At 38.7% G+C, this 23,799-nt stretch overlaps 2 protein-coding genes across 4 annotated transcripts; both read left to right on the forward strand.

Moving 5' to 3' along the window:
* The first annotated feature begins 343 nt into the window (after positions 1-343).
* On the forward strand, positions 344-15,418 carry anln (anillin, actin binding protein). 2 transcript variants are annotated; one of them, XM_017694308.1, is made up of 25 exons: positions 344-472; positions 2,885-3,035; positions 3,788-4,207; positions 4,510-4,844; positions 4,974-5,355; positions 8,246-8,442; positions 8,517-8,612; positions 8,813-8,912; positions 9,053-9,151; positions 9,245-9,459; positions 9,631-9,776; positions 9,855-9,996; positions 10,106-10,241; positions 10,404-10,592; positions 11,356-11,482; positions 11,568-11,616; positions 11,694-11,747; positions 11,913-11,945; positions 12,051-12,072; positions 12,189-12,301; positions 12,616-12,669; positions 12,978-13,064; positions 13,174-13,281; positions 13,365-13,537; positions 13,686-15,418. In XM_017694308.1, exons 1-25 carry the CDS (start codon positions 455-457, stop codon positions 13,798-13,800), a joined length of 3,561 nt encoding a protein of 1,186 aa, XP_017549797.1. In that variant the 5' UTR covers positions 344-454; the 3' UTR covers positions 13,801-15,418. The 2 variants fall into 2 exon arrangements, with proteins under 2 accessions (XP_017549797.1, XP_017549803.1); XM_017694314.1 differs by lacking the exon at positions 12,616-12,669.
* A 2,109-nt stretch (positions 15,419-17,527) lies between these two features.
* Positions 17,528-22,385, forward strand: ak2 (adenylate kinase 2). Of its 2 annotated transcripts, XM_037535240.1 has the most exons (7): positions 17,529-17,711; positions 18,961-19,086; positions 19,284-19,394; positions 19,486-19,580; positions 20,027-20,099; positions 21,083-21,278; positions 22,185-22,385. In XM_037535240.1, exons 1-7 carry the CDS (start codon positions 17,613-17,615, stop codon positions 22,190-22,192), a joined length of 708 nt encoding a protein of 235 aa, XP_037391137.1. In that variant the 5' UTR covers positions 17,529-17,612; the 3' UTR covers positions 22,193-22,385. The 2 variants fall into 2 exon arrangements, with proteins under 2 accessions (XP_037391136.1, XP_037391137.1); XM_037535239.1 differs by lacking the exon at positions 22,185-22,385 and having other exon boundaries at positions 17,528-17,711; positions 21,083-22,178.
* Positions 22,386-23,799: the final 1,414 nt, after the last annotated feature.

A 23,799-nucleotide genomic window follows, 5' to 3' on the forward strand; every position in this document is an offset into this window, starting at 1 on the left:
CGTTGGTTTAAGGAGGGATCTTTTTACTGCATCGACATGAGGTTTTATTCAAATACTCCCTTAAGCACTTCCCCTACTCCCTTCAACCCAGATAATAAAGCACATAGACACCCTGTTTGTGTGTGATATCGTAAAATATGGCTAAATGCATATTGCAATGTCAAAGTGTTGCTGACATGTTTGCGCTGTCTGCGATGTCGATTTTCTTTTTGACCTCATCAAGGGAGAGAGGGAAGGTTTTTTGGATTGTAATCGAGCCGCACTACAATGTTGATGACGCGGCCGTGACCGTTAGTGAATGCGCAGTGGGAGCAGCGCTGAAATTCAAATTTGAACAGCTGAAGTGTCGCGAGCTGAACAGGAGAGAAGAGCTTGTCTTCAGTTACGAGACGAGGACGAGGACGGGGTGGGGTGACGATAATTTAGGTTGATTTTGGCGGTATATGATTTCGAAATGGATCCATTCACCGAGGTAAATGTGCTCTGTTGTATTGTCTGTGATTATTTAATCTGAGCTTGTTTAAGGTTTTGCCTCGTGGCAAGCTCTAAGTACCAGCAGACGCTAGTTAGCTAGGTTAACAGACTGACTAGTTGACTATATAATAGGTAGCGTAGCTGTATTAATGTCCGCGAGCCCTGAAAGTGAGATTATTGTTATACAGTGTAAGAAGTATTAAGTTGTTTAGTATTTGATGAGTTAATTTACTTGTATCTTGCTATCTTAGCCAAGCTAGCTAGCGTTAGGTTAGCTAAGCTATGTAAAGTGCTCCTGAAGCTGGCTTGAACCAATTCTTAGCTCATCGCTATCATAGTTTGCCCTTTGTCTTGATTTGTGGATTCGTGGAAAGCAGTGTTTTACGGTTCATTCTGAACATTTGATTTTAGACAATGCGAATCATGCACGGCAGCAACAGCTGGTCTTTAAAGTGCCTTGAACTGCATTCTTATTCATTTTAGCAGTAGGAAAAGGCAGGCTGAGCTGTGTGTGTATTCACAAGGGAGGAGTGGCCTTAACTTCAAAATAGATAAGCTAGCTTCATTGATAATTGTAATATGCTGAATACAGAAACGGTAGGTTAGCTACTCAGTCAAAGCAATTCGCCATGGATAAAGTGAATTCTTTGTTATGAGTGTGGTGGATTCTGTACTATGAGTGTTTATTATTTTTTTTTAGCTTTGCTCTGCTTTTGTTTTTTTGTATCTTCCGACTGTTTTAGCTGATATACTAGTGATAATGTGGGAGACGTGTGTAAGCATTAAAGTATTCAGGGAGACTTGCTGTGCACCAGGTCCCTGCCCCTGAAGTCTGCAGCCTTTTTCAGTTCTAGCCAATGAAATGCTATGGCCGTGTCACATGACGAGAATTCCTCGGGAATGACAACCTCTAACTGAAATTTCCACTCGTTCCTTGGGAGTCTGCCAAACGGACAGCAAAATACTCGCAATGTATGTACTGGCTGTCAGAGTTATTAATCAAGTCTGCGAGGTGCTGTCCTAGAAGAGTCTGCAGTGAGTGCATTGTTCTCACACATGATAATAAGACGTCTAAGTAGTAGCAGATTTCCTAGCGTGTGATGTGCTTCGCTTCGCTACACATGTCCCTCTACAGTTTACCACAAAGTTAGAAGAAAGGAAAACCTGCCATACCAGCCAAAGACATGAAGAAAACCATAAACGCATATTGGGGGTATTTTATTTAAAAAAAATCTCTAAATAAATATTTGCATGCGCATCACAGCATGAAGCAATTTTAACTTTACTGCATTGCTAACATCAACATTTCATCACTTCCCTTCTGCCAGCTGATTCTAATCATAAGTGTCAGTCTAATAGCTTATGGAAATATCACCATGCCTTTTATTTGCGTTCTTGCACAGTGGCCTATTTGGTGGACTGTACTGTATTTTAATCAGTAATAGGAAGGAAAACACACTAATACAATATGTATTATCTATTATGCTGCTTTTGGGTCATTTTGGAAGTTATAGCACCAGCACACTTCACTAATGCATCTAATTTTGTCTCATGTGAGAAGGACCATTTAGCTGAAAGAGGCTCTCACTGTGTGGAATAGGGAACTGAAACTGGTTGCTTAAAGATTCACCATTCATGATAAATAGTATGACACTTAGTCTTTTTAGACTTGCGGAAGTCAAAATGGATGATAAATATACATCTTTTAGACATCTAAATATGTAGAAGTCAAACTGGTAATAACCGTGCCATAATGGGCTGACATCCCATCACCTATATTTTATGCAGTTGCTATACTATACAGTGCAGACTCTCAATAATTGATCTCAATGTCTATTTTTATACATAGTTGTTCAGTTATATATGTACAAGTCATACCTCATCTCAGAAAAACACATCATAATATAATTTATCACAATAACATTTTGTCATCCTAGTACAGATATTACCTTTCATGCCCAAACATGTAACGTTTAAGAGAGGAGTCAGATAGGCTTAAAATTAGTTTGAATTAAGATCCCTATTTCTTAGTCTTACAGATTTTATTTAGTCACAGATTAAAAGTGGGTGCATTTTACGTTTTGTGTCATTATTATTAAATGTCTTTATTTTCATTTATATGCTTGTTTTTATTTAATGTCCTGTTTTGTGTCTCTTCACTTCCATTTAATATTTTATGTGCCTTTACTTGTATGTATATTTTAACATATAGTATTTTCCTTCTTCTGTAGGAGAAGGTGCTATATAAATAAAATTTGTTGTTTTTGTTATTGCATGCCAAAGTTCTGAGAGGTGTCAAATTGAGTGTCTGCTTTAAAACTGTAGTGGTGTTTTCAATCAATCAGGTATTTATTTACCTACTGTTTTCAGAATCTTGTTGTAAACATTTAATGCATTATCATTTACTTAGAAACTCTTAGAGCGCACACGTGCTCGCAGGGAGAATCTTCAGAAGAAGATAGCTGAGAGGCCTACAGCAGCCACCCGACAAATGGCCAAGAGGGCAAGAGAGCCACTTGTTGAAACAAACAGTGTCATCAGTGTGCCGCCGACTGAGAAAGGTAACAAATCCATCAAATTTGAATTGTTTTCAGGACTTAATGGTATGGACAAAATCTTTTATTGCACGTACGTGATTACAGACTGTGACTGCAGTATGCCTTACAATGTATCGAAAACGCTTGTTGAGGCTTTGATGTTGTATGTGACCCTGCATTATTTTGAGAAAAAATTCTCTTGTTTGATCATTACAAATTTAAGATTGAAGAATGTGTTAATTCTGCAAAACATACAAGGAACACTCATCTTAGGCTAATCTGAATGCTCACAACATAACACATAATGAATTATTAGAAATCTCATTTGCATATTGCAGCTTTTGGCTGTATTGGTATTGTCAAAGTTAGTATTGTGGTAATAACTGATAAACAAGGCAATGTGAAACCCTTATTTTTGTCCTGATCACTTTGATCTCATTAGTCTCCAGTGTCAGTGACATGCTTTTCATACAACTGAAATTATAATTAAAGGAAACTGAACATTAAATTTATGAGATTTGAATGATGGTTTTTAGAAAGGCTGACATTATGTCACTAGTGTAGAAGTAATGTGTGTTTGTAATGTGGTATTAATTTGCAGTCTACATGTGATGTGACTTCAATGATGGATGTAATTTGAAAACGTGTTTCCAGTGGCTAAATCATTCATCGCATCACTTTTGAGATTGATCATTTAACAGGGCAGACTTTTCTTCTAGCTGATTTCATATTCCTTACATTGTTCTAACAATCACTTTTGTCTATTTGTGGTGCAGTAATTCCCACCTCCAAACCTTCCCCTTCAAAGCGCCGTTGCTCGGAGGAGAATGCCCATTTTGCCGGGGAAGAGAACAAGGAGCCAGTTGCCCTTCTTGCTACAGCCTCAGAAACCACAACAGACAAGAAGCCTCCCATGGCACCAACCAGTATTCATTCTGCATCAGCAGAGAGGATGGCTGTCCAGCCTAGCTCTGAGTTGATCCCAGGGTGTCCTTACCCACCGCCAAGTACAGAGAAGAATGTGGCTGGAACTTCACAGACAGTAACCGTGTGTGCAGATAAGACTGTGGAGTGTTCTGTCATTGAGGAAGGCAGAGAGATTCTTAGAAACACCCCTGCTCCCACGACAAACCCCAGCAGCATGAGGTCTCGCCTGCAGAGACTGGCTGAGCAGAGGCAGTATTGGGATGTAGAGGGTAGGCTGCAATGGGTCATCTTTTCTTTAGTTGAACAGGAATTTAAGAATTAGATTAAAGTTGACTGTAAGATCGTTCCTTAAGTCAAACTATAGGTATAATGAACTCGTGTTGATTGCAGGATTGAGAATTGTGCACAATAGACATTCATTCATTTAGGTCTCAGTACTGTTTGTTTTGAAGTTGGCTAAACTACCAACAATATGTGATGCTAGATAATCTGCTTGCTGTATTCTTCAAAATACAGTCAGAGTTGATGCACAATATTAGAAGTGTTTGTTCATATTAAATTGTGTTTACAGGCAACATGGAACCAGACCCCAACAGCGTAGCCCTGTCCCCTCTTAAGCCCCCGAGAGCCGAGATTGCTACAACTTCAGCTCCAATACTCACATCATCAGAGACCCCCTTAGGCAGAAAGGGCAGACTGGCAAATCTTGCTGCCTCAATCAGCTCCTGGGAAGATGACCATGGGCATCATCCCACTCATCGAGACAATGCACAAGTGCAGCCTGGCACAGCCTGCGTCCGTCGGCCAGCCTGTGCAGAAAAGAGCATCAATGCCAAGACCACTGCTGCCGCACAGCGGTCTCAGCATGTCCAGCCAGCAAGCAAGCCTGTCTACAGCACTCAGCAGGTGGGTTTTACAAGCAAAAAATAAAATTTCTCTGTGATTTTTGATAAAAGCACAAACTTTCAGAAAATGGATATTAATTCTATTATTAGATTATGTGTGTAAACATATTTGATGTTTGATTTGTTATAGCTGCCAGTTTATTCTCCAGTCAAATCATCCAGAGTGATTCCTCCCAGCCCTCAGAAGACTGAGGTGTTGGAGCCCAAACAGTTTAAAGGACCTGTTCCCTCCCCAGGATCCAGCCCTCTGAAGGCTTGCTCTAGCCAGCCCTCCACTCCTCTCAAACCTCAGAAAGTTCACTCTTCTAGTCCTCAGACGACTCCATTGTCCCACAGCCCACTGAAGACTCAGGCCCCATGCAAAGAGCCGGGAGCTGGCAGACTGTTTAGTTCAAGTCCAACAAAACCAAACTTTCCGGCAAAGCCGTCCTCTGCAGTTATTTCTCAGACCAGTGAGAAATTGGCCAGGGAGACGGCACCTTTGCAGCAGAGAGTCCCAGCTGGACCTGCTGGTGAGTAACTCAGTTGTGTTTATTTATTTATTTTCATTTGTGATGTTTGTTTCACCCCCTTAAGGTTGATTTATACTTCCACAAAATTCATGCAACGGTATCTTTGTTGTAATGCAAAGAAGGGGTTCGGAACAGGGGCTGCAGAACTGCGTGTCAACCAAACACAAACTGCCTCTGCAGTAGATTTGGGGATGGGACAAAATCCAGACAAAACTCAATACAAACTTGAACTAGTACAAAATCAGTCAAAGGAGGCTTACATGATCAATTTATCTTCTAATTATTACAAAAAAACGTGAAGTCAGTATTGATGTTTGGAGGAAAGTAAAACAAGATTTTCCTCGCGTTCACGTAAATAAAAGAATGTTGGTAGACTTTTATATGAACATCTTGCACGGTGCTTACACATATTTACAGATATGCAGACACAGAAGTATTAAATTACTATTAATTAGTAATTTATTAGTATAGTACTATTAGTATTAAAAAACTAAATTGCATTTAAAGCAGGCATTTCATTGTCATGTCAACTAGAGCCTGACAGACACAGAATTTTTAAGACCGGTGCCAATTTAGATATTTGATGATTTTAAAAATGTCATGTGATTTTATTTATTTATCTTTAGAAATTCATAATGTAAACAAATATTTTCCCCAAAAATTTTTGTGTAATTACTATGGAGTTATCACAGATATCATAATTATAATGCAGTTAAAAACAAAAAACAAAACTTTTTTTTCCCCCCCAAATAGTACTGTGAGCAAAAGTATAACAAAACATATTATTGCTTTTCCATTACAGCGAACACACTGCGCTTTTGAAAGAGAATCCAGATAGCTTTGCTTGGCTACCAAGAAATGTTAGATACTTGTTCAGCTCACATTTATGTTCCCTCTGGATAATTTCTAGTGCACTGACTGTAACTACAGAAATGCAAGTGTCTGCTTTTGGGTAGGCCGGCGGGCCAGAAATGTGTCATAATTAATGTTTGCCAGTGTTTATGAATAATTATAGGGTCAATATAGACACCCAATATGTCATATGAAAGCTTAGAACCTCTGCTTGCCAGCTATCTAGTCTATCCAGTTTAGCTGTATTTCCTTTCAGAAAATAACCACTTTGGGCGAAATATACCTTGTTAGCAAAAGTTTTATTAAAAAATAAGCTTAATATTTTTTACATTTGCGGTTTTTATAGATCCATATTTGATCCAATGTGGGCATGTTATACATCATTCAAACCGTCTGGCTCTCCGGATTACGATGCGATGATCCGTTTTACTGTACGACGTAGGGTTTCCGAATTAGAGCCAAAAGAGTGTGGCGTTTCAAACAGGAGATTTTTTTTTTCCGAAAACTCAGCAGCCGTGCGTAACGACCCCTGGCGGTCGGCGGAACACGTCACACGCAAACCGCCCACATCTTCGCTTACTTCTCCTTGTTGGCTTCAAAATGACACCACACCCGTGTATTTCCGATAATGCATTCGGTAGTAATCCTCTTTTTTGTGCAAAGAGTGCTTGAAAAAAACAGAAGGCAAAAATCTTTTATGTCTAATTTAAACTCAAATTAAAATATGTTCTCCTTGGGCTATCCCTTTCCAACGACACGTCAATCAAACCTGTCGACCAACCAGCTGTCACGTTAGGCGGACGCGCAACAGGGGAGGCGGGATATAAACAGGAAGATTAGCTGGGGATGGCACGGTAAACACAGCTGAACATAATTATTTGGCTTTTATAATACAGTTGAAATTGTTGTTATAACAAAATTTTGTCAAATAATGTAAAGAAATACACCATAGGATGTTGCCATCAAGAGTAGGTAATACATAAACACTTTTTTCCTGCAAAAATTGTTAGAAAATTTAGGTTTTTTTTTTTCTCAATTTGGAGAGGTTGTGGTCCTTTGGAGACTTCAAAGGGACACTTGGAGAAATGTACACAGAAATGTATGTACACTAACTACTCTAGAGTGAATAACTTCTGATCAGTGAGGGTAATCAGTTTAAAATTTTACATGGTAAAAATTTGACCCCAAGGGGCAAAATATGGAACTGCAAAAACATTTCATGGACATGACCTCTTCAGTTTATGGTCCCTAAAATCTAAAACAAAAAGAAAAAAGAAAAGCGCCTTGTTTTTTTTCCTATTTTTATCCTATTTTGGCCATTATAGTTTAATTTCAATCATTTGAAGTGTTTTCAATTAATTTTGTAAAGGCTTTTGAGTAATAATACTTCTTAAAATTGCCTCTGGATTATATAATATTTGAGTAAAAAGCATTAATATTTGGGAATGTCATTTCAGGCAAAAATTGGCAAATTGGAAAATTGGCTTGGAGTTTAAGAGGTTAAACACTCAAATATTAGTGGTTTTCCACTGGTAAGCATAGCATTAGCTAGCTTTGTGGGTATTCTAATTTAGCAATGAACAACACTGTAAGCTACTGTAAGTGATATTGCCAGACAATTTATAAAAATGATGAGCTAGGAATAAAAGAGAAGACCATTGATTTCTTCACTCGAACTGCTACACTGTTTCATTAATAAATCTAAAATCAAGCTTGTCAACAGCTTAACCCAAACCTTCAACTTCCGTAACGTTAAATGCTAATTTTGATGCTTGCCCTGCATTACCAGCTTTCAAATTACTGCAGCAAAAGTAGGCATATATATGCCATTTATTGTCTGTTATAAGAGCTGATACAAACAAATTTATTTGCAATTGGCTCATATCAGCAAATAATATCTAGTCACTTGAGCTACACAAAGGGGCTTTTCTTATTCAGTGTTTACACATCTGTTCAAAAGTGTTCTGTCAATTTTTTTTTATCTGTTGGTTTGTTTTTGTCAGTTGCTTAATTTACTTCATACACGTATTGCCCTTAGGTGGTGTCAAGTCATTTTTGGAGCGTTTTGGAGAAAGATGCCAGGAACGTCAAAGTTCTCCTGTTAGTGGAGTGGGCCAGGGACGCACACCTGCTGTCACTCCATCAGCCACTCCCAAATCCAAACTGCTCCAAGAGAGGCTTGGCATCTCACAGACAACCTCCACTACTGCAATGCTTACTCAAAAGCAGAAAATGGTGTGTAGTCTTTGTGTAATGTGTGACTTGCTTTAGACAAGGTCTTTGTTTGACAAATGCTCTTTTGTTATTAGGAACGTGAAGCAGAATTGGCACAGGTTCGCAGTCGGTTTCAGAACGGCAATATGTGGAAAAGTAAAGAGGATCTTGCAGAGGCCAAGAATAACGAGGTAGTCATCATTTATTTGTATGAAAGCAAGAATTTGATGATGGTATCTGTTATGTGATTTAAATCTTAATTAAAATTGTTAAATAACGAATATTAATAATAATTATTAATAGGCTGACTTTATGACTCTTAGTCAAATGTACAGTGGGAGTGTGGGGGCACACAGCTGTATGTAATATTGTAATTCGTTATTGCCTCCAGGAGGTGGAAGATACTACTGAAGGTTCAGCCTCTGTTATTTGCAGTGAGCCTTCAATACCAGACTTGGATATTTTGGAAACTCCACAGCTCAGTAAAAATGGTAATATTTCTAACTCTAGTAATTTCATGAAGTAGTGTAATTCACACACATCACACTTTTTTGAGATTATATACATTTTTTTTTCATGCATGCTTACTTTTATTCCATGTATTATTCCATAATTCCACTATTCCATGTAGAAATGTTAGACATGAGGCCTTCCCAGTTTAGCCCCCTGAAGAAGGTTGAGGTTTCAGTGGAGAAACCACAAAACATGACTGAGCAGAAAGAAAAAAATGGTAAGAAATTACCTGCTCTCCATGATTCAAATGTTAGACATTTTTCAGTGTCTTTTAAATAACTGGTTGTTTCTCATATTCATTTATTTGCAGAAGAGGAGATACATGAAATTGAGATGAATGTGGACGGCTCCATTAACTCTGAGGTCATTAACGATCTATTTGAGGGAGTTTTGGAGGAAAATGAAGAGTGTAGTGTTGAAGAAGATGAGGAGGAAGATGCTCTGAACATCTCTTCGATGTCTCTGCTTGCGCCTTTAGCGGAGACTGTGGCTGCTGTTGTGAAGAGCCCTGAGAGAAAGCTCATGGTAAGTGTGCAATGCCTTGGGCATCGTTATTACTCTAATTGGGTGTTTTTTCACTCCTGGAAAGTTTTTGCTTGTGAATTTGTTATAGGTGTCTGATGGACATCAAACTATGATAGACTCCCCAAATATTTTTCTTTCTCAACTCTGATTTGTTTTCCTGATCTATCACAGACATCAACCCCAGCCAGTTCATTTATTCACAAGAGTGGGACTCCTGAGAGTGTGTCCAGGCCCACAAAATTCCAGAGGGCACAAGTGCAGCAAGCTGGTTCTTCTGACAGTATCGAGACTACAGAAGAGCAGAAACTTCTCTATAGGTAGTTGAATATTGAATTAAGTATGAGTTGGTTAAAATAAACCTTTTAAAGGTTTTAATTGGTACTTCTGAATGTCAGCATTGATGCATACAGATCAACTAGAGTGAAGGAGACTGAGAGACCACAAGTGAAACAGGTGATTGTGAGGAAGCAAGATGTGTCTAAAAGAGTGGAAGAGTCCCAGAGCCCCAGTCACATCAGCATTAAACAGAAGATGCAGGTAAAGAAAATTAACTTGAGATTTTGTTTTCAACAGAAAGATCTATAACCGTTATTTGGTTTCATGGAATGGGGTGGTGTAAATAATTTAATTTATGCTTTGCTTTCAGATTCTGACCAATGAGATGAATCTACAACAAACAGTGATTCATCAGGCCAGCCAGGCACTAAACTGCTGCACAGATGAGGAGCATGGCAAAGGCTCTCAGGTGGAGGCTGAGGCAGAAAGACTTCTGCTTATTGCCAGTGAGTAGTGACTAATGGAATGATGTAAAAGAGAAGTGCAAATGTCATCAACCCAGCTAATTGCTAACAAGATTCATTGCCAAAAATTGTACTGATTGTTATTGATAATGTCAATGAGTTGTTGCAGTTCCAATTGTAAGTAAATTCATATTCTTTTGCCAGCTGAGAGGAGGGCGGCCCTGAAAGCTGAGCTGGATCGACAGAAGGCAGAGGGTCCAGCTGCTCAGAAGAAATGCCCATCCAGAGCTCAGGAGGACATGGGTGTGCCTGCCTCCAGGGGCTCCATCACACTGCAGGAGCTTCGGTTACCACTTAAGGCTGACTTTGTTTGTTCTACTGCCAACAAGCCTGGTAATCTTTGTAATAATTTTACTTGACAGCTTGTTTGAGCTGACTTGGACTTTAGATTAAAATCATTTTGCCTTCAGTGACCTTATGCCTAAATTATGTTTATTTCGTAAAAATAATATATCATAATAAAAAGTATATAAAATTCCATTTGGTCTCTGCTAACACAATCATAACTACTAAAACTCTCCCTTCCGTCTCCCTTCCTGTTGTCAAATAAAGGGATGTGGCTAAAATAAGGCTCTTTAAGGCTTCTTCATGGACTAAAACTTTCGGTAATTGATGAATGAAAATGTGACAGGATTTTTAAATTCCTTTAAAATTTTATTTGAAAATGAATCTCATGGTGAATCTAAATCTTTCAGGTTCACTTTAAAAGAGATCATAAACAAAAAAAATCAAGAAAATACAAATGAGTACAATGCAAAAGTGTTATTTTCACATTTTGAAATTTAACGGTTAGGTTTTTGGACAGCCACCTCCTAATGGAAATTACCATCTAAATGAAGATTTTTCTTATATTTATGCTTATTTTAAAAAAAGATAGTAGTAGGTCCATAACAATCCTTATGAATATCTATGGTCTGAATAATTAATTGTGTTTAAATAGATTTTACATATCTCATTATTTACAATGAGCTTTTATAATGAGAATTGTGTAGGGTAAGATGCTGAATGTACATTCACTTAGCTTGGTAATTGTTATAACTTGTTCCTGCTTAAGATGGGAATATTTCATTTATTGAGCTCTCTTGTTTTACTAAAGAATCTGGAAGCCATTACTTTTTTGTGATGATCCGTTCTGGAGCTGAGAACACGGTTGCAACTCCTCTAGCCAGTACCCACAGTGCACTTAGTGGAGATGCCTTGACCTTCTCTACCAGGTTTATTCTGTGAGTCTAGATTAATTTTGTGACTAGTCTAAACATCAGCACCACCACTTGTTGCTTCTGTAATACTGCTCTTATCAACTTTCAGTCCTGATGTGTCCAGTGACTTTGAGATTGACATTGAAGTCTACTATCTTGTAAGTATATTTTTTCCATTTGTTTGTTTGTTTATTGTTCATGTAATAGTATTGAAAAAAAAAATTTGTTTTCTTAGGTGCAGAAGCGCGAGGTGTACCTTGACAAAAGGAAAAAGCCGAGCAAGTCCAAGGTACACGCTCTATGAATGTAGTGTGGGGCTAATTAATGTTTAGTTTGCAGGCCTGGGGAAGGCTCTTTTCTGTATACTGCAAATAAAGGAAACGTTGACCCGTACATTACTTATAATATTAAGCTGTATCTAGAACACTTGATACAATCTTGTCTTTGTCTTTAGGCTATCACTCCTAAGAGATTCCTTGCCATCACTGTAAGTCCACTCTTGGCGTTCTTGGACATTGTCTTCTATGAAGATGTATGCATATAATTGAAAATGACACTTTATTTCATAAATTGATTTTCTCTTCTGTTTCAGAAAAGCAATCTGCAGACACCTGGTGAGTATTGTATGAATCATAAGTCATTTGTATGATATATTGTTGTTTTATGGATTGGCCATAAAGTTGACTTTGACTTATGAGCATTCTTGGGGGGGGTATGTTTGCTTTTATAGTAATGGCAAGCCCTGGTGGTCCAAATGCAGTACGCACCAGCAACTTTGTCCTTGTTGGATCACACAAGTTAACTTTGGCCTCAATTGGAAAAAACAAATTTCCTTTGGAAAAGGTAACCCATTTGAAGACTCTTCGTTTTTCCTTGGCTTTTACATATCTTTCCCTTTCATGTCAAATCAGCCTTCTTTCATAACTAACAAATTTGACACTGTATAGAGAGATGTTCTAATATAATGAAATGATGAATGGAAAGGGGAAAATAAAATGGGGGCAGGGTATGAAGGATATGCTTTCTGGTGGGCATAGAAATGAATGGTGCTACTTATTAAGCAAGCAAAGCCTTAACATTTTCTTCCTGGTTGCTGCACGTTGTGCTGTTAGCTGAACCTATAAGCTAATTTCATACACTCATTTTTCTTTTTATAGATCAAATGTGAAGGGAGTGAGAGCAAACTACTCAGTGACATGTTTCAGAACAAGGTTTTTACATTTGTTCCACATTTTGTAACACGGGGGTTGTCTGCTTACTCTTGTCCTCAAGGCTGCTTCGCAACTTTAGTTTGCATTACATCACCTTACTAACTATTAATCTACAGCTTGATCAGTTTTGTGTTTGTCTGGTGTTCCTCCCCCTCTGTGTTGAGGAAAGGGTGTTTGGTTTAGACTGTTTTCTCTACGCTGCAAAACTTTTGTCTTTCCTATTTTGTCATCAAAGACAACTGACACATTCTTGTCAGCATTGCACCCCTGATATAGTAACCCAAAATTTCACTTTTGAATATATCTAGGTGCCATTCCTTTGTCCTCTGGAAGGCCATATCTACCTCAAAATGCAGTGCGAGGTTGGCTCTCGTGTAGAGGAAAGGGGTTTCCTGGTAAGTGTTCTGTACTTGTTGCTCTTGCACATCTCTTATGAAATAGAAGCTTTATTATTATTATCGATTAAGGTGGTGTTTAGGACAACATTCCTGTTGTAATTTACAGACCATGTTTGAAGATGTCAGTGGATTTGGAGCCTGGCATAGGAGATGGTGTGTCCTCTCAGGGTACTGCATTTCCTATTGGACTTACCCTGATGATGAGAAGCGCAAGGTAAGCAAGCGCAACTGCAATTTCATTTCAACTACATGGTTATCTGTTTTTATATTTATCAACAAATGATGTGTTCTGTGTAGAATCCAATTGGTCGCATCAATTTGGCCAGCTGCACTAGCCGTAAAGTGGAGCCCGCTAACCGCGAGTTCTGTGCCCGGCCTAATACCTTTGAACTGATTACGGTGAGACCACAAAGGGAGGATGACAGAGAAACTTTGGTCAGCCAGTGCAAGAACACCATGTGTGTCACAAAGTAAGATCCCACTTACTCCCCACTCTCAATTGATGTACAACTTCTCTGTACAAGTAGATGGAGGAAAGATATATTGGATAGTAAGACTCAGATCATATGTGTCTGTGGAATGTACAACCAATTTATGGCACTTGTTTTAACACTACAGGAACTGGCTCAGTGCTGACACTAAGGAAGAGAGAAACTTGTGGATGCAGAAGCTCAATCAAATCTTAGTGGATCTGCGGATGTGGCAGCCAGATTCATGCTACAGGCCTGTGTGAACCTCCACCCATAGTCTGGCAGGCTTTAAGGAGCAGTATCATCCTGGGTCATAGTTTCACATGAACTGTCAACAGTGCAATACAATTTCAAATTTATGAAACGTTTACAGAATTATAATTAATTTTACATTTGACACAAGTAATGGACATGGGACATTACTCAGTAAAGCCATACCTAAGACATTTCAGTATTGCAAAGAGCAAAATAATTCCTTGCTGATTCCTAAATGACTTTCTATATCTTTATTGTAAACAGTAGAATCAAAACCCCTCATATATTGGTTTAAAGTTTAGAAAAAGTTGTCAGGTATGTAAAATATTCCCCCTAAAGCGCACTAATCTAAGCTTGTTATTTTGTCTACTGTTTACAACTTTAGACTATATCCTGCCTTTTAATGTAAAATGCATGTTGGTTGCTTTAAGATTCTTTTTTTTAATTTTTCACGTTTTATATTTAAACCAGTTACTGTATCTGCTATATTGAAAGATGATTTAATAACTGTATGTTGTAGGGGAAATAATGGTATAAAAAGCCTGACTCCTCAATGTTTGTTGCTTTATGGAAAGGTCTGAGATGTTCGTCACCCTCCTTGTAATTTCACAATGCAGGATACAGTGAGTGGGGAAAATGTGTTTTTGCTACCCAAAGATATATTTAACATTTTAAGTCTTTGACTACATTAATGCAATTTCATGGCTTGTGCATACTTTTAAATACTGCTTGCTGTATCTGTAGAATAAGACCTTCTTCCCAGTGATTGGTTGGATTGTTTGGTTGGATTTTTAGGTAAAGGGATTTCATTGTATTTTTATGGTTGATTTCTCATATATTCATAAAAATAGCAAGTTGTAATCTGTTTTTGCTGCAACAGATAGATTGATTTTGCGTTAAGAGAACAGAAAGTAAATCCTCATAGTGGATAAAGTTGGTGTTGACTGCATTAACAAGACGCGTCATTTTGAGATGCAACATTTATCATGCAGAGCGCCACAACTGTATTCTAAGCTGTTAGGACTACTGCCTATAACAATGAATGCTTGCTTGCAGTGGCTGTTTTTATGTAATTTTTTTTATCTTGCAGTAGTTTTTTGCTGCAGGCATCCACGCAGGTTTAGCAAATTACATGAGTTTGATTGTGAAATATTTAATCATTTACAGATTTTGTTATTGACAAGTCAATGGGTTTAAGCTTTCGTTTGACACTCTTTTCCAAATTGACTGCTTAAAATACATTTTAGACAACGTGCATATGTATATTGACCCCTTACATTTTCATATTTCACTTGTTTTTCTGTGTGGATAATATCACCAATGCACTTCAGTTGGCTGATGGGTCTCTATCTGTTCATGTGTCTCTTGTTTTAAACACTCCAATACAGCTTGAAGAACTCTGCAGTGCTGACACTTTAAATAACGCCAACAACTTTAGCAAAACTATAGCCATTCTTTTTTGAAGCACAATTTCATTTACGTTTTTATACTATAGCAGTTTTGTTAATTATTCAAAGCATGGAAGCAGAATACTACTGAGCATGTTGGTACTTCAGTGATATACACTATATCATTAACAAGATCAGTAATAACCTTTAACTTTTTGCAATAAATGTCTTAAAGTTTGTGTTTGTCCCTGTGCTTTACAAATGCTGTGTTTGTGACATGCTTTACTATGAAAACCTGTTCTGCAGGTCTGCTGTTTAGTCAGTCCTAAATTGCAATCCACACATTACTGCACTACTGTTGTGCTATGAAGATTGCTGAGTTACAGTTGTATGCAAAATGTAGTGCACAATTTCTCTTTCTGCTGAATTTAATGGGGATGGGGGGTATATCAGAGGTTGTAAAGGTACCATGTTTTTTTGCGATATGTTAAATTTAGTAAAGAAACAGTAATTGTGCACTGAAATGTGGTGAGGATGTGTACTTACCTTTGACATAATGTCATTTGTCTGGGGTGCCCAAACTTTTGCATGTGACTGTGTTAACAGCTTGTACTGTGCATGATGCCATGCTTGCAGTATCTCCTTCAATGCACAGCAGGGTGATGCCTAATTAAAAAAATTAAAGAATTTCTGAAAAAAAAAAATTAAGATGTTTTAATAAAATCCTGCCTTCCACCTGATGACAGCTGGATAGGGTCGTGGGGGGCTGCTGGAGCCTGAGGGAGAAGTGTCTTAGAAAATGGATGGATGTTTTAATAAATAATACTAAAAAGAGAAAGCTGAAAGCATACATGTATACAATTTGCAATGTGGCCAAAGGTATGTGGGTGCCTGACCATCACTCCCATAGGTGCTTGTTGGACATTCCATTCCAAGCTCATGACAAGCAATGGCCACAATTGGTCCACAAGATTTTGGAGTGTGTGTCTATGGGAATTTATTCCCTTTTAATCAAAAGAACAATTTGTGAAGTCAGGTACTGATGTTGGACAAGAAAGCCTGGCTTGCAATCAGCATTCCAGTTCATCCTAAAGCTGTTCACTTCAATTTCCAAGCTGCTGAGCAAACGTGTTTGTCAGTTGAGCTGCAGCTGAAATGCATTTTGGTGATATGCCTAGTGTGGAATTGCACAGAATTGCATAAAACTGACGTTTAACCGCTGTGCAATTGTGACTGTTGGTGGGGTAGGAGAGTCTGAGCACATTAATGCAGCACATTGTGAAACAGGCTAATAGAAACTTAAAATACTATTGCGGGACAAGTAGGACTGTGTGGTGGGCCTGATCTAGCCCGTGGGGTTTGGGTTTGTACACACAGTGGTCCCAGTGTGTGGTTCTCTGTAGTGAAAGATGCAACTCAGGATTAGCTTATAGTGGATGAAGTATTGTTGCTAGATGCTTCCAATTCACAACCATAGCACTTACAGTTGACCAGATCTAGCAGGGCACAAATTTAACAAACTGGCAGCCTGTTTACAATTTAACATGCGTACAGATCTGGATTCCATTTACACTTTTCACTAAGATGCGTCCCTAGTTTGAACAAATGAGATCTGATTGTACTTGTTCACATTTGTAAATATGGGCAAAGTTAAAGCATATGATAAATTATCTGCATATGATCTGTCTTAGATACCTTACATGAGAGGAGCTGGCTATTACAAATTCCACAAAAACTTTTCCCTGTCAAATAATCAGATCCGCCCTTTCCTTCAATTGTTCACTCTAATCCCTCAGAAGCGAATGGAGCACACTTAATCAACAAATCACCTCGATCCGTTAATGACTGGGATGTATTCATAAATGTTTGCACTAACCTTACGTACAAATCTACTGAAAGGGTTAACTCTGCTCTAACTAAACGTATTTAAGACAGCCAGCTCTATATAAGCGGTATCGGGAAATGGTCAGTCCTGCTGGCCAACGAAGGAGCGCAGGTTCGATTATGTGACCTAATTACAGCGGATATTCAGTATTCCAGTGTAAATATTTTAAATTAGCTGTATTCCAATACTGACATAGTGTTGACGTGCCAAAGGCTTAACTCCTAAAAATCAGACTTAACCCTCTGAAAATTTGTTATTCTGCCTTTAAAATTGAGTTTCGAAATTACACGTAACGTTACCGCAAGAAGGTGCATCGTGTAAGAAATCGGATATTACATGGGCCGCGTGATTCCCTTTTCTCCAATGAGCGCGTTCATCTTTTGAGTGACTTGCCAGTGGCCAATCAGAGGACGCCTTACACCGAGAGGCGGGACTTTATCCCGCAGTAAGGAAAAAGAGGTGTTCACCGCTTCCTTTCTGGTTCGAGTTGGCAGATAGAAAGTTAGCCGGAGGGTCGTTACTCCACAGCGCTGTGTCCTCACTGACCATGGCACCCAGCACGCAGGCAGATGAACTCGTCTCAGGCGTACGGAAAGGAATCCGAGCCATTCTTCTGGGGCCGCCCGGAGCTGGAAAGGGAACTCAGGTGACAATCTGTGTGCTAGTATGATAGCTGAGCTCTAGCTATGGTTGAGTGCCAGGGCCGCATGGTTCATTCACATGGTAACGCTGCTCATTCGGTTTCGTATTTCACAGTTAATGTCCAGTAAGTTACTCTACTGAAGTCCATCTTTACTGCACAGTTTTGAGTTTGCCAAATAGCATGGACAGATGATCGAGTCCTGCTGGAGATTAATAAGGTGTCTAGATGAACTGGAGTTGAGAAATACTTAAGCCCGCCTAGCTGAAAGTTACACGTCCAAACCCGTATAGTACCATAACGTTAGTCAAATAATCAATGGGGAACATTATACTTAGTAGTGCATTCATTTGTATGGTATGAACATTGTCTTATTGTATGTAAATGTACAATATAGTAGCCTAAACTTAGTATATAAATAGACTTGTTTGGTAAACATTCTAGTTCTATATAGAACCACGAACGTGCAAAGAACCATTGGAGAGCTAAAATAGTTCTTGGCATAGTGGAATTGTTCTTCAGGTTTGTGGAGAATGTGATGCATATGACATGTAACAATAGGAAAAACCCTGTTTGGTGCTGTATAGAAGAGTTTTCAAAAACCTTATATAGAACCATGTTCAACATTTTCTCCCTGAAGCATGAGGATCATTTCAACATGCAAAGAACCATTTAAGCACATTAGTTCTTTGAACATTCTTAATTCTGTTGTCTTTACTTAAGAACCCTTAAGGAGTCATCTTTTTAAAGATTGTACAGAGTAGCATCATATGGTGTTACAGTAACAATGTAAATAGCATCATGTAGTAGGTGTAGTGTAGTATAGGACAGTATGTGGTTTTGGTAGCTTTAGAATCTTTTGGTACTTGCTGTCCCTTTGATCTGATGATATCCATGAAGAAATTGTATTATGGTAATGAAAGCAAGTTTTATGGCTCAGGCCCAGCTTTGGGTCCTGATCATGAACAACAAGAGACCATACAGGCAGCTGGTATTTGCATGTTGGCATTGAGGGAGGATCATTCCACTGCAGAGGACTCTCAATCTTTGTCCTGCTATTGGTGGCTTCAGGCAATAAAGTGTATAAATGATATGTTGTACATTTTGTACATGTCACACTCCCTGCTTAGTGGTGAGAATAAGTCACTGAACTAGGTTGGGTTCAGGGTTTGTAATAGGTGAAACACATTGATTGGCCTGAATAAAGCAATTTCGAAGTTATCTGAGGTCAGTCTTTATCATTTGGTCATTACAGGCTCCCCGGCTGGCAGAGAAGTTCTGTGTGTGTCATCTGGCCACTGGGGACATGCTCAGAGCAATGGTGGCCTCTGGCTCAGAACTTGGCCAGAGACTGAAACAGACCATGGATGCTGGCAAACTGGTAATGCTGATGAATGAATTGTCTGCGTAATCCATGCCCTGCTGACTACACAGATTGTTTTTTTTTTAGCTGTTATTTAGGGCTCTTGTTTCTTTGTTTGGTGTGTTGGTGTAATTAAGTTTTTTTTTTTTTTTTTTTTTTCGTTTCGTTTCGTTTTTTTTTTTTTTTTTTTTAACTCCCCTATTGTCTATCTTTAGGTGAGTGATGAGATGGTGGTTGAACTTATAGAGAAGAACCTCGACACCCCTCCCTGTGAGAATGGATTTCTATTGGATGGGTTTCCCCGCACAGTCAAACAAGCAGAAATGGTAGATTTTTGCCGTTTTTATTTATATCAATGTTTAAAGTAAACTAAAGAACTCGGGCAATGTAATGTGTTTCTTTTCCTCTTTGAACTAGTTGGATGGTCTGCTTGAGAAACGGACAGAGAAGCTAGATTCTGTTATCGAGTTCTCTGTGGACGACTCTCTGTTGGTGCGCAGGATCTGTGGAAGGTAAATGTCTTCTTTGTGAGTACTTTTTTTCATAAGAACAATAAACTCAAAAGCACTTTCAAACCATATTATGAGCCACAATCAGTGTATTTGAATGTTGTTTACCAACAATAAAGACAACTTATAAACTTTACAACTTATAGGTGTTGATATTGACTAATGGGTTTTGTGCATAATGATTCATTTAAAGGTGGAAAAATAAGATTCTTTCTTCAGCCTATCTGGTATTGCTGCTTTCATCTAAATGTTGTGTATGCCTTGAAGCGCTGTTGAACTCTTCGTTTAATTTACTGTTGTTAGGGCTCCATTTCATGGCTCTGCACAGGTTACTTTTAATTCCTTCCCAGGTGGAACTGGAGGATAGGGCAGGTAAATAACTGTCCTGGATTGTGTAGAGGACATGATTGCAGAACTTAAAAAGATAATGTCCTTCTTTCATTTTTCAGACTTATTCATCAGCCCAGTGGCCGTTCCTACCATGAGGAGTTTAACCCACCCAAGGAACCTATGAAAGATGATGTAAGTGTTACTTTTACTTTATTGGTCCTCCAAGGCAACTTTTTCGTTTTGCTGCTTAACTAGACTGCTTCACCAGTCTGGAAGCAGCACAGCAACACTGGGGCAGTGGGGAGTTAAGTGCCTTGCCCAAGTGCACAATCAAGTATAGCCAGTCAGTTCTGGAATTTGAACCATTTACCTTCTGGATTAGGCTTCACTTGATCACAGACAATGTTCTTGTCTTTTAAGTTCTAAATCATTTTAGGTACTTTTTCCCCTTTAACCCTCTGGCATTTATTTCCAGTTTTTGGCTACCTTTTTTGAGCAGTAACACTAAATTCAGTAAACAATTACTGTCTGCCCTACAGTAACATTTGTTTAAATGCAGCCATTTCCCATATCATCCCTGTATTTTTCAAGAGACACAACAAACACCCCATTTCCAATTGCAGGTTTGACCAGTGTGTAATCACAGCATGGTTTAAAGCAGGGGTGTCCAGAAAGGGCCAGTGTGGCTGCCGGGTTTCTTTCCAACAAACCAGAAGCACATGGGATCAGACCAACTCATTTAACAAGCAGAATTGGGGTGCTCCTGCTTGTTTGGATTGAAAACCTGCATTAGCCTTGTAAATAAGATCAGGCACCCCTGATTTAAGGAATTGGTTGTGTCTTTACTGTGCTTAGAGTTTAGACTGAAGAGGGTGGCTAGTGCACCCATTTTCTTTGACTGTAAATGAATGTAAATGTGAATCTAGCATTCTTCAAAAAAGCCTGAATATGTTAAGCTTTGCCTTGTGGTTTTCCCCTGTGTACAAGCTGGGATTTGACTACTAAAACCTTACTTGGAAGGGCAAACTTGATTTCAAACCGGATCTTGTCAGTGGACAGTTTTCAAATCAGAATTATATCCTACGTTGATTATTGCTGGTAACAAAATAGAGGGCAATGGTTCTTGACTTCATCTCATATATTCTGCATGTTACTCTGTCTTGTTATGGCCCTAGGTGACTGGTGAGCCTCTGTCCCGCCGTAGTGATGACAATGAGACCACCCTGCGCTCACGGCTGGAGGCTTATCACAAACAGACAGCCCCCCTGGTGCAGTACTACAGCTCCCGTGGTCTGCATCGTGCTATTGATGCTTCTCAGTCACCGGATCTCGTGTTTGCCTCCATCCTTGCTGCCTTCTCGGCTGCCACCTGTAAAGACCTTGTCTTATTCATCTAAATCCTTTCTCCGTCCCTCTGTCTCTCCTTTGTCCCTCGGGGTACTACTTATTATCCCAGATCTGTCTTCTGTTGCAAGTTTTGGTCTGTTGCTTTAAAGCAGGTGCTGTTTGGGTATGTCTATCAGCTTAGGGTTGTCTGGAACCATGGTTTTTAAATTCTCACAACTGTGGTCCCTTGTGTTTTTAGATGATTGGGTATCTAAAGGTGCAGTGTAGTCATACCCACTTTTATGTATACTTTTATGGAGCAGAAGAGAAGTAAGCTGCAGAATCAAGGGTAATATGTTGTATGTGTCCAGCTAATTGGCAGCAGGTACAACCTGGTCCAGACAAACCAGCCTGGAGAAGAAAACTAAAACTTAGTAGTCTTATGCACTGAACCAATTTAACCAACAGCAGTTTCTGTCAGCATCATCCTCAGTCTTTCTGGCAGTGATTTCCTTTTACTTTCCTTTGGACTGATCCCTGTGTCTTTATCCTTCTGCATGACAAATAATTACTATGTATATGATTTGACATTGAGCTATTCTGTGAAGGCTGAATTTTTCTTTCCATTTTTTCCTATTAACCTAATCATATTTAACTGTCTGCTTATTTAATTTAGCTTTTGACTGTTTAGCAAAGGTGAATACGTTTTATGATGTTTAATTGCACTGTATTCAGGTTAAATGTAAACCTGATAGCACTTTCAGCTGGACAGGCTGTTGTAGTTCAGCATATGTCCGCCAGAGGTCGTGTGAGTTTTAGTTTTTGTAATCGCTGCACTTACTGAGCCACCTGGGTGGAAAAATTGAGGTTATAAATGCCTTATTTTGTCTTGACTGCATGTGTCTTGAACTGAACGCTTAATTTACTTAAGGCTTCTTTTTCCTTCTACAGCTGTTTGAAACCCTGCATCCACCATCCAGTCTGATCCAGATGATTACAAAAAGGGGAGGGTGTCTGATAGTCTGTAATATAATTATAATGGATAGTTAGTGTGCTTTATGTTGGGCACTGTGCGAGGACTGAAACACACAATACAGTAGACCTGACTGTTTCCCTTAAAATAAAAATAAAAAAATTTTCTACCATCTTTAACTGAGTTGTAGTTTGAATTTGTGCTGGTTCCTGTGAAGTGCTGAGTAAGACTTCTTCTAAAATGGGGAGGGGAATGTACTGTCTTGGGCAAGTCATTTCTCTTTAATATGGAAGTGCCACAGTGCATGGCAACATTTTAATAATGGCTTGGGCAGAAATGGAATTTTTAATGTGAAATTATATCTGAAATATCTGAATGAAATAAATGTTTTTGGCTGGTGGAAACATAATAGAGTAAGTAACTTAAGTCTTGAGGGAAATATTTGTAATGTATTGTCCTATTTAAAGTTGCACTCCACCAATTTTTCCAAAAAATTCCTAATTGAGTGGGTAGGATGATGTAAAGTCATTCAGAGTGGTTTGATGTGAAATGCTTTGTTCTAGAGAAGCTTGACAAGTCAAAATTATTCCCAGTGATGGTGATAAGAACCATATGTCTGAATAGTTTAATGCCTATGAAAGCTCCCTCACAGAATTATTACATGAAATGGTAAGATATATGCAGCCTGATATCTGACACATTATTTTGATAGTTTTGTGATAAAGTTTGACTGAAAATGTATTTTATTCCATTTATTTTACTCCATTCATGCTGGAGAGGTACAAGGTTAGTTCCAAAGGAAGACACACTTCCTACAATTTTACAGTCATCAACATTACATAGAAAAGGTCAGAAGGTGGGCAGTTTCATTGGTGGTTTTGCTGTGCTGAAAAAATCAGAATCCATTTAGTTGTTGCTGATTTCTGGTGGAGTCCAGTAGTCATTTTGTAATAATATTAAAAAATAATATTATTTTGTGTTCTCATTGGTTGATATCATGGTGTAAATGATTCTTATGGTTTAACAGGTGTTCTGGGACTGATTCTAGATGCATTTGGTGGTGTCCTACAGGAAACTAGTGGTCTCTATGGGTAACCATTAAGGCAATACCTGTTACAACGAAAAACCATCAAGATGCAATCCCAATGGTTCTGAAGGTGTTTCTTCAGCAGGCCAGGTAATAAATAAAATGTGTGCTGTAGACCTCTGGTTCCTATCATCACCACCACTGTAAGGAAATCAGTCTGTTTCTCTGCAATGACACTTCACATGAAACCCCACTGAATGACTCCCTTTAAATCTCAATGACTGAATTATTTAGATGCTTTGAAAAAAAGGGAATGGTGGAATTCCCCTTTAAGCCTTTTTGGTTCGAATGGGATATTTATGTGCCTTTTATGGCGTGGTCAAAGTGGTATACTGTGAAGCCTTTAGTTTTCTTCCCCATTCTAATGCTTACTAAAACTAAAACCGATATACTGCTTCTCGGTTTCAGTCTGTGTCGGTTTGTTCTCATTCACGCCGTTTTCGGGATCAGCGCGCGCCGGGTCTTTCACAGGTGACGTCACAACGGGCGGAGTTCGAAGGCGCGTC

Source organism: Pygocentrus nattereri, chromosome 27, assembly GCF_015220715.1.
Source record: "Pygocentrus nattereri isolate fPygNat1 chromosome 27, fPygNat1.pri, whole genome shotgun sequence".
Classification (NCBI taxonomy): Eukaryota; Metazoa; Chordata; class Actinopteri; order Characiformes; family Serrasalmidae; genus Pygocentrus; species Pygocentrus nattereri.

Bases quoted from the DNA above. Each gene is read 5' to 3' on its own strand.
- ak2 (XM_037535239.1), top strand. From the start codon at position 17,613: ATGGCACCCAGCACGCAGGCAGATGAACTCGTCTCAGGCGTACGGAAA. The intron at 19,395-19,485 runs GTAGATTTTTGC...TCTTTGAACTAG, and splicing joins CAGTCAAACAAGCAGAAATG to TTGGATGGTCTGCTTGAGAA. The intron at 20,100-21,082 runs GTAAGTGTTACT...TTATGGCCCTAG, and splicing joins AGGAACCTATGAAAGATGAT to GTGACTGGTGAGCCTCTGTC.
- anln (XM_017694308.1), top strand. The intron at 5,356-8,245 runs GTGAGTAACTCA...TATTGCCCTTAG, and splicing joins AGTCCCAGCTGGACCTGCTG to GTGGTGTCAAGTCATTTTTG. The intron at 12,302-12,615 runs GTAACCCATTTG...TTCTTTTTATAG, and splicing joins ACAAATTTCCTTTGGAAAAG to ATCAAATGTGAAGGGAGTGA.